At 37.2% G+C, this 10,000-nt stretch overlaps 2 protein-coding genes across 17 annotated transcripts in view; both read right to left on the bottom strand.

Moving 5' to 3' along the window:
• Window positions 1-2,273: 2,273 nt before the first annotated feature.
• Window positions 2,274-4,387, bottom strand: LOC138861626 (uncharacterized; the record flags this gene model as incomplete). The annotated part of the gene is made up of 1 exon (XM_070121430.1): window positions 2,274-4,387. A coding segment is annotated over one exon (1,557 nt), but the record flags the coding sequence as incomplete, so codon positions are not given.
• Window positions 2,274-10,000, bottom strand: part of LOC113809777 (glycogen debranching enzyme) — a 386,284-nt gene continuing 378,557 nt past the window's right edge. For all 16 annotated transcript variants that reach the window (XM_070121039.1, XM_070121042.1, XM_070121038.1 and 13 more), the window contains 17 exons: window positions 9,775-9,924; window positions 9,356-9,555; window positions 9,024-9,224; window positions 8,713-8,785; window positions 8,233-8,413; window positions 7,954-8,105; window positions 7,628-7,743; window positions 7,293-7,471; window positions 7,073-7,175; window positions 6,799-6,924; window positions 6,438-6,537; window positions 6,014-6,161; window positions 5,651-5,866; window positions 5,329-5,540; window positions 5,045-5,230; window positions 4,599-4,835; window positions 2,274-4,450 (listed from right to left, as the gene is read on the bottom strand). In XM_070121039.1, the coding sequence (XP_069977140.1) occupies window positions 4,388-4,450; window positions 4,599-4,835; window positions 5,045-5,230; window positions 5,329-5,540; window positions 5,651-5,866; window positions 6,014-6,161; window positions 6,438-6,537; window positions 6,799-6,924; window positions 7,073-7,175; window positions 7,293-7,471; window positions 7,628-7,743; window positions 7,954-8,105; window positions 8,233-8,413; window positions 8,713-8,785; window positions 9,024-9,224; window positions 9,356-9,555; window positions 9,775-9,924 (2,643 nt within the window). In that variant the 3' untranslated portion in view covers window positions 2,274-4,387. The remainder of the gene's footprint in view (window positions 4,451-4,598; window positions 4,836-5,044; window positions 5,231-5,328; window positions 5,541-5,650; window positions 5,867-6,013; window positions 6,162-6,437; window positions 6,538-6,798; window positions 6,925-7,072; window positions 7,176-7,292; window positions 7,472-7,627; window positions 7,744-7,953; window positions 8,106-8,232; window positions 8,414-8,712; window positions 8,786-9,023; window positions 9,225-9,355; window positions 9,556-9,774; window positions 9,925-10,000) is intronic.

Genomic DNA, 10,000 nt, shown 5'->3' with positions numbered 1-10,000 from the left:
TTGATGGCGATGTTCTATAGAAGAGTTTCAGACCGCCTTCTTCATTCTCACAGTGGTAACTGTGGTAAGTTTTATTTTTCGAAAGCCATGTTTGGATATCATTATTATGTCAGCCATCTTCAAGATCGCAATGCAGCTATTGGTTAAAAGTTACTTGGTACTGCATCATCCTTACTAATATTGAGTATGAGCGATGTTATCCTTTTGAAATGAAATTAGTTTGCATCGTTGGGTCTCTGTTGCAGCTATTACTGTAATGTAGCGTTTCTTGCTCTGGTAAGTATGCAGTATGCTACAGTTATTTTAGAAATTGCAGTTTCAGCATCTGGGGCAGTAAGTTGTATAAGGCTTCCTTTAACTTTTCTGATTGGGTCTTCCGGGGTGCAATCGATTTCAAGTACTCCCAGTCTATGCCCTCATTGGCCAACACGCCACTTAGGATTAAAGGAAAAAGGCTACCTCTGTTGAATTCTTGCATAAGCTGCAAAGTTCAGCTTATGCAAGATGAACAAATGAATTAGAATTGGCCATAGAGAATGGGTTTGTTTGAAACTGCAGTATCATATTCAAGAAAGGAAACTGAACGACACTGCCCCTTAAAATTTTGAATTTTAGATTTTGATATCAAATTTCAGAATTCTTTTCCCTTTCTCTAGTTTTTTCTATTTCTCTAGACATTTTCCAAAACACAACAGTTCTGGATTCATTAGGGTACAAGGAGTGTCACTTACACCCAGGATGTCCTCAGAAATTTGTACCCATCTTGAGTAAAGCACCAAACCCTGGTCTTGTCTTTTATCGTTGCATATGATCTGTGACAAGTCAGTCATCTGGCTTTCCCATTTGCTAGAATGCCTGCACAGTTAAAATATTGGAAATGATGGAAATGTTAGTATTTGACTGAGAGTTTGAGGATCTCTTATACACCATGGTTACGATCATCAGAAAGCATTTCTTTCCGGGGTCCTAGCTCAACTAATCTTTGCAATGTTCACCAACTACAGCGTTTTCTGCTCTAATGGTCTCTGGTAGTTTTTCTAGCCATACATGCTTAGTATATTTTCATTTGTAAAGATAAGTGTCATTACTATCCTCTCTTTCAAATAAAAGGGATCAAATATACAATGTATGTTCATATTGAGAAACTGTTGAGATACAAAACAATTATATAGATGAAATTCTGAATTCATCCCATGGTGATCCTTTCTTGCAATCCGCTGCTATGCCTCCACTCACCCTCATTTATTGTTAAGAAAGTGTGCAAATTTCACACAGGGTAAGTACAAGACATACCAACCTGTAAAGGAAGATGGTTAACAATAATGCCAATTTGATGTCTTTGCTGACAGCCAGGGTACATTTATAGATTTTCTGTATTTTGCTAGGACTACTTGGTATCAAGAAATATCTCATACTGATTTTTTTAACTTCTTCAAGCAAGGAATCAGTCTTTTTACTGGATACCCATCACATTGGGATTTCTTTTTATAACAAGGGTGACTGACAAGCTATACCATACAGTACCATTAATTATTCATTTGGAGAGTTGATAACTATTTTCCTAGTTTATGCACATGCAATATAGACTTTGAAAAGCAAGAAGAGATAAGCATGGCACCATCTGACACTATGAGAGCATTGCTGGGACATTTAACAAAAACCTAAAGGTGGTTGTAGCTGTCCACCTCCTCATCATTTATATATCATCATATTACTGTTATTATTATTCTCATATTATGGCATATCTATAGTCTCTTTACATTATTATCAGTGTATTGGATAATATACTACTCAATATATATCAGGTGTGGTCTTTGAGACAATGCTAAATTCATATAAACATAATGTGCAGAGAAGTGTTGTAGCTAGGTATCTACCGAAAGGTATAGCTAAGGGGGGCACTGGAAAAGAGGAGCTAAGGAGAATACTGATGCTACAGGCAGGTTATTAAGGTATATTCTAACACTAAATCAAATGTGGATATTAGGGCATTATCCAGTCAATATTAGCATAATATCAAGTAAAACAATATGTACGGTAATTTAATACATTGTGATTAAATGGAATGGAAATTACAGTGGAAGGCGCACTGATTTCCCATGTGGGATGCGTGCCCGTATACTCCCAATAGCTACACCACTGCCCGGAAGGTATCATTCAGTGAGGTATATTGGCTTCGTGACAAGCATTATATTTTATGTTATATTATTATAGATTTTAGTAATTTTTCATTGGAAGACTTCTGTATGAATACTAGGTAAAATAAAATCCAATTTCAAGCAAATTTTTATTTAATCAAGCATCAAGAAAATATATAAACATTAATTAAACTATGCATATAACCTATAAATATCAAAACAACACCATCCTAATGCATGAAGCAACACTCTGTATTATATGAATTAACAATATATGGGAACTAATTATAGGAGACACATGGAGTAGGATACTATAACTATCAAGTATAGAGTACAATACAACATGCAATAACTACATTTGCATGAGCACATCTTGGGTGATAGCAGTAAACTATGTAGGACAACACTTCACTACATATTAAAGATGTACAGTATGCATAGCAGTCATGTTTTAGTGAGTTGAAAACAGAATATTATTCATAGTATTATAATTTTATTCCTGACATGATCTTTGCAACAAGTAATCTGCTTTCATCCACTTAAACACATATATTTCGTCATGTAAGCTACAGCACAGTCTATATAAGCTCCTTCACAACAGCTCTGAATTTATCTAATCAATGCAGTAACTGAAAACTACAAAAAAGGAGTAATTTTAACAAAAGAAAAAGTACAACCAAGAAAATGAAATACTAAATAAAATAAACTAAATAGAATATCAAGAGAGCAACAACAAACATAGACAAAACTAACACAGCAGAAAGTTTCTGTGTGTTTAAATGATGAGGCTTGATGACTTCTTCTGGAAAAAAGAGAGTGGTCGATTCCCTCCTTTGTCTCTCTGAGTGTGGGGTTAAAACTGAGTGACTTGCCCTATCCTCCACTGAGGAAAACTCACCATCTGGTCTTTGCGTGTATGGATTTATGAAAGTTACAGACTCTGAAAGTCTCTGTGCCCTGTATGGAACAGGTTTAGACATCTCATAATATCTTCCTGACATTCTACTTGGCTCTGGTAGATCCTTCCACGGAACAGGTGGTCTTCCTGGCCTTGATGGATATGAATCACGTCTTGTCGATGGACCAGGCACAGCAGGGTCATCAATCTCAGGAACAGGTGGTAGAGGCATCTGTGGCGGTGGTGGAAGATTAAGCATTGAGGAGCGATTCATTTGATACAACCCTGTTGGGGGATCCAGATGATAACTAAAACCCAGTTTCTTCCCCCTGTTTATGTTATCCATTTTCAGTAAAACTGGATTCACAGTTTCCTCCCGTGACTGACTTCTCAACGAATATGGATCGTACTGCCACTGTCTGCCTTCTCTTGCCATAGCTTTATGTATCTCTTGAGATACAGGGGTAAACCTTTTCTGCTGCCAGAATTCCTTCTCCATCCCAGAATGGCTGGTTTGGAAGATCTTTGGCATAGGAAACTCAACATCATGTTGCCTGACATTCTTTTGAGCAAGTTTATGGTGACTCTTAGCATGGCTGGTCAGGAGGGCTACTATAGATGGCACCCTCCCCTGGTACTTTTTGAAACCTGATTTTGTGGGCTGATACACCCCTGACACACTGACAGGTCCTCTTGAAGTAGGGTATGACAGGCGCCCGTCTGGTCGCTCACGCATAACACTTTTCCCTAGAAACCAGGGTGTCTTCATACTCATCTTGGGCTCTTCATTTCTTGAATATAAGAACTCCGGGCTACTCCACATCGCATGTCGTCTGATTCGGTCATCAACAGTCCAAACTGTGAGACAATTTTCCGGGAGCTGCTGTGGCTTACACAGAAGAGCCATAGAAAAGTTGACGTCGGTTTGGTAACACATTGAATTAATAATAGTTTTCTGAGTACTAAAAAAGTTTGGAGGTTCATTGAATACAACATTGCGAGGAACATAACAAATAACTGTATTGCCTACATCCACTTCTTTAACAAACGAGCTTAAGGGATCTGCATACTTTGTTGTGATAACAATCCTGCTGGTCTGTGGAGCTGGCTGCTGCAGACTTGTTGTACATGCCGGGTCTGGGATTGCAGATGGTTGCTCTTCTGGAAGACTTAATCTCCGGTGAAGCCCACTGCTATCTAAGGGATATTGTGTGCTTGTTTGGGATGTCTGGAGCCATGAGTCACTGGCTTGGTGTGTGTGGGACGAACGTGAGGGTGTTTCTGCAAGTGTTGATGTATGTTCGTGGAGTGGTGTGTCTAGTGCACGGATGGTGGCGTAGCCCGGATCTCTTCACATGCCGGTCATGCTGGAGCGCCTCAGACCCCGTTCTATACGATCCATCTCCCACAGTACCTAAAGAAAAACAAATAATAAATAATTTCTTAATATATGAAAAAGTCACCTACATTGCAAAATACACTGGCAATTTTTTTTTTTTTTTACTTTAGTGCTGAACATCTACTACTGTATCACAGAAATTACTTCTATAACCAAAGCTCACCTCAAGCACACATCCTGTACTCCATGCCTGGGCTGGATTGGAATCTTTACAGTGTGCACCATTAGTATTAGTTAGCTCAGGTAGTGATCGCCAGGCATCAGATAGAACATGGGTCAGGTGAGGAGCAAGGAGTGATTTCACGTGACCCATAGTGCGACCCAATTCTTCGAAGCCTCCAACCTTGGGAGCAATAGCTAACTGGGCACGAAGAAGCCATCCCACTGGCCATACCCATTCCTGAAAAAATTGGACAATTGTGTTACTTAAATATACCTTTACTACTGTCTTGTCTTTTCTCTTTTTTCAAAGAAAATGTGACATAATAACTTGTACATATATAAGAAATGAAATTGTATTTCTTATTGTAGCTGATTCCTTTGTATGAGAATAAAACATTTGAATGAGCAGAATTGTAGTTTTATAAGCTATTGTTAATTTCAACTTACTGGTCCTTGATGATAGTTGTATCCCCGGGCAATCTTAGGGTCTGCTGAATCATTTGAATTGTCGTAGTCACCATTATATGCCCAGTCACTGGGATCCAGTGTCTTTATTCCAAGTGGACCTAACAGGATCTTCTCTGCATTTTTCAAGGCTATCCACGCATGTTTAGGAGTGAACATCTCTGGGGCCTGGAACAACATATTGTTTTATCATACCTGTGCCACTGCTGAAAAGACCCTATAAAATGCAAATTATATCTTTTGAACCTAATTCTAGAGTAACTCACCACAGCAACTGCAACAGGGAAATTGCAACGCAGTTGGTAATCTGCCCAGAACTGAGAGGCATCATATGAGTCTTTGTAAATGCCCCTTCGGTTGATAAGCTCTGGCTTGGGTTCCCTGTCAGGAATTGGATTTTCATCTATCCAGTAGTACTTCTCAAAGTTCTCTTGAATTTTCTTTTCCCAGAATTCATATGTCCACTTCGTGACATTACCTGAAAAATGAGAGTAAGTTAATGATATAAAAAATATAAACAAAACAGAAATTGTTAATTCTCAAATTGACATCAATCCTGACAATTCATTCCACCAACAAGAATTGTACCTGTGTCATCGTATCTTTCTACACTGTTGTATTTGAATTTGTCTTCACGATACATCTGACCCAGGAAGCGAAGAGCAGATTTGCAAAGGCCTACAATTTCTACAGCACTACCATCTCTTGGTGTTGCTGGTTTGCCTTTGATTCCTGCCAGCTCACTCGATCCCATTTTGTCCATCCATGTACCGCAGTTGTGAACCGTTCCACCATACACAAAACCTTGAAAAGATGGTTTCTGTTTATCATTCAAGACTCAGATATATCCTGTCACATATGGCTAAATCACATGCAGACTACTTTTTGATTTCTATATTTTAATGTCTACTGTTAGGCTTTCGTATACATATGCAAGAGTCACTGTTATACCTGTTTCCATACTGACTCCAATCTCGTTGTTGAAACCTTCATCGCACATCTCCCTGTCAATCTGGTAACCAGCATTCCTCTCACGGAACTTTACTCCCTGGAAGTGGCGCTGCAGGGTCTCCTGAATCACATCCTCTAACAACTGATCCTGAAAGGGACAAAAATGATTATGTAAAATAATGGATAATATCTGGTATTCTGATATCTTATCAGTTAAGAGAAAATTTCAGATGGGACTGAGGTTTGAGAGTCATCACTTTGATACAAGTGTTGGACACATAATAAAGGCAAGTTATTCCTATTCCAGACATTCTTTCCTTGATAATTGCATGTAAAAACTACAAGAACACTCACACACGGAATCTATTCCTGAGCATGCTTTTGACAACATTCATGAAAATACTTTCCACTCTAATACACTTACATGTCTGCCTGGTTCTTGAGGTGGTGAGTCATCAGAGGGGAAGAGACGAGACACTTTGTCCCTGAAGATGCGATTGCCATCAGGAACAATTGCCACATACCTGGAAACACAATTATTTTTTTAATCAACAGTTTAACAGTAATGTTTATAGTTTCACGAACCAAGAGGACAATTGTGAAAAAGACAATTTCAGTTCACATTTAGATAAGCTTCAGAAAAAGAACAGCACTAAAAAATAATACTATCAATATGATTTTTCTAATATTTTGTGCCTAGTATACATGACTTAGCACCATGATCAGCTCCATCTTGCAGGTATTACCACTCTCTACACATTAAAAATCAAAATCAATGAACTAACCTTTGGATGGACTGGAGCCACCACCAGACAGAATCTCTACAATTGAATCGGGCCTTAGAACCTCCATCCAAAAGGTTGGGTATGAGGCCATGACGCATTGTGCTCGCAAATGCCAAGATAATCCATCTGTTAAATGTAAATTAATATTCATAAAATGCAGAAGTGAAAGTTATAAGAGTTGATATTGAAATTTCATGATGCAATCTTTTTAATTTGTTGTACATTAAAAGTTACAATCTAGTTTTTGAAAAAAAAAATTCTCCAAATAACTTACCTTGCCTCATCATATCTTCCAGTGATGAGAAGATTGCCAGGAAGGGCAATAAATGTGTCTCGACCCCAGTTGCGCATGTAACCCACAGAGAAATGCGGTAAACCTAGAAAATATGCAAATTACATTACTCCAGAATCATAAAAACATGTGAAATATCATCACAATAGTTCATCAAACACAATCATATTTCTAACATCATCACTCTTAAAATTTTGCTTACCAGCAGCAATAGTAACAGACATCTGTTTTGTTGAACCTGAACCGTCTGTAAATGATGGAGGTTGAGGTGAAGACAGGTTGGGAGACAGAGGCGGCATCACTGCAGACTTGACAATGCCACAGAACTGTACTGAGCACAGACTCAGAGCCTTGGCAAAGTCTGACCCTTGAGAAATAAACCTGTTTGGAAACAAAATACATCATGAAGCTTCAAAATAACAAAGCTATTCTTTTTCATGAATCTGGACTAAATATTCAGAGTAAATTCTGACAACATATGACATCACAACTAAAAATAACATCATGATCACTATTTATGCACATCTTCATACTTACTCTCCCATTAAAGACCAAGCCCGGTTGATAAGAGTGAGGTATACACTTGTCACAATGGAATCAAAGTAAGCTGGAATGAGGTATCTGGGAACTTCCTTCAGCCAGTTGAATATATCCTGGAAGATGAAAAGAAATAATGAATATGGTTGTTCTACAAAATTACAATTAAATACTCTGAAAGACAAAAAAAGAAAGAAAGAAAGAAAGAAAGAAAGGAAAAAAAAAAAAGCAAAACAACTTCCCTAATATATTGTCTCATATTTCATTATTAGCATGTAAATTTATGTGTGCAATCATATGAAGTATTGGCTTATGGTAATGCTTACTTCGAACCACTTGGCAAGTCTCTGGGTTGCTGGTTCGTGTTTAAGACGTGTGACAATATACTCAGGCATCCAATCACCATCACGGAGGTTACAACACAGAGGATGTCCAAGGTCATTGTGCACACGAATCTCACTCAGCACAGAAATCACTCCTGAAATGTCATCAGTATTCATTATTTCAAAATACTCTTTAAAATTATATGTAATTTTCTAAAAAACTAAGAAAAAAAGGTAATCTATGATCAAAATTACACAGCAAATATTAAATCAGTGATTTACCTTGAAGACCACAGTAGGGTAATGAGCCATAGTTGGGGATTGCATAAGTTCCTCCTCCATGGCCTTCATCTTTCTCCTCTTCGTCACAGCGATACAGCACACGGTTCAGGTCGGAAAGGCTTAGTGAGTTCACAATATCCATCAGCTCAACATTGTGAGTAGTGACTTCTGAGATTCTTGACTGTAAATAAATTAAAATCACAATAAGATTGATTACTTGCCTGTTACTGTTTTGTGAACATTTGACTAATTGTCTTAAATATCATGACTTACAGTTTGGTAAAACTTACAGTTGACATATCCTTGATTAGCACAGAATAAAGGATAGAAGTTTAGAATTTTGATTATTTTTGTCTCATTTTTTACAAATTCATCATCACATATGCTCATTAACAAATATAATATTTAAATCAGTAATATTAACATTTCATTAATTAACAACTGATATAGTAAACAAAAAATATTAAAGCCATAACTTACTTTGTAACCAAATTCTGACAAAACTCCACGAATTTTATTCACTGCAGTCTGAGCACGAGGAAGAAGACTTAGTCTGAAAGAATAAGAAAATTAAGTGAAATCAATAACATGAATAAAAAATACATGTTGCTTTTACATTAGCCAGTAATATCTGAAACATCAAGCAGCGCTTGTATTGTCTGACATTTATACCAAAATCATCACTGATGCTACTACCTACTGATACTGGATTAAAATAATAAATAAATACTCTTTCCACCCACCCAGATCTGCCTGAATAATATGCTTACAAATTTGAATGAGTTTATTACCTGAATGCAATAACTGAACCAGGTGCAAATTCAGATGTGTACTGGCACTCAGTTTCATCTGCATCCTCAGGTGAAGTAAGTCGGACAAGTGAAGATTCACTTGGTCTGATGTTCTCTTTCACCTCAGCAATGATGCTATTCAGACCGTTAATGAATTCTGAGTCATTATTGAAGAAGCCTGGATATGACTTATCATCTTCCCTGGAAATAAAGTAAATACGATTAGCATGTAATAAAGATTAGATCATAATACACATTTTTATCCCTATTTTTTTCATGAATGAAGATAAATATACATTATCTACAGAAAATAAAAAAAACTTGAAACTCACCCTGATGTTTTTCCCTTCACTTGCATCTCAAAGATGATCTCCTCAAGGTGTCCCTGTACTTTCAGTGGCCTGATGTGAGATTCACGAGCCTCTGCTGGAGGTCGGAAGGAAGTGTAGGCAACCAACACAACACTCTGATGTGTAACAGGATTGTGACGTGTTACTGTAACCACGTGCTCTGTCACCTGATCCACAAATACCTGTTGGAATAAAATACTAATTAGATATTGCACATATATGTATAAGAGTTGACATAACTTGCAAAAAGATGAACCAATTCTTCAATTGGCTAAAAAGTAATTTGGACATCAAAAATGTAATAACAGAAAAACAAAATTTGTTAACTTATAGTGAAGGTTACAAAATATTTCTCTGATTTATTTGGCAAAGGAGGAAAATTTACATTCTTCATAGATTACCTGATTATAGCCATTAGCTCCAAGCTCAAAATGAAGCTTGTTCAACAGCCTCTTACAACGGACAATGCCTGAGCTCTCATTACATTCTCCTCTTGTTGGCTCAGCATCTGTCCAAGCCTGATATACACGCGTTTCATCTACAACGTGAATCTGTAAATAAGAGTAAAGAATTAATAATGTACTGGCAAATCACACAAATAACCATAACTAGTCATGTAGCAGATAA

This window comes from Penaeus vannamei, chromosome 4, assembly GCF_042767895.1.
Source record: "Penaeus vannamei isolate JL-2024 chromosome 4, ASM4276789v1, whole genome shotgun sequence".
Lineage (NCBI taxonomy): Eukaryota > Metazoa > Arthropoda > Malacostraca > Decapoda > Penaeidae > Penaeus > Penaeus vannamei.
Note: the sequence above shows the minus strand (reverse complement) of the source record. Positions and strands in the feature narration are given on the sequence as shown.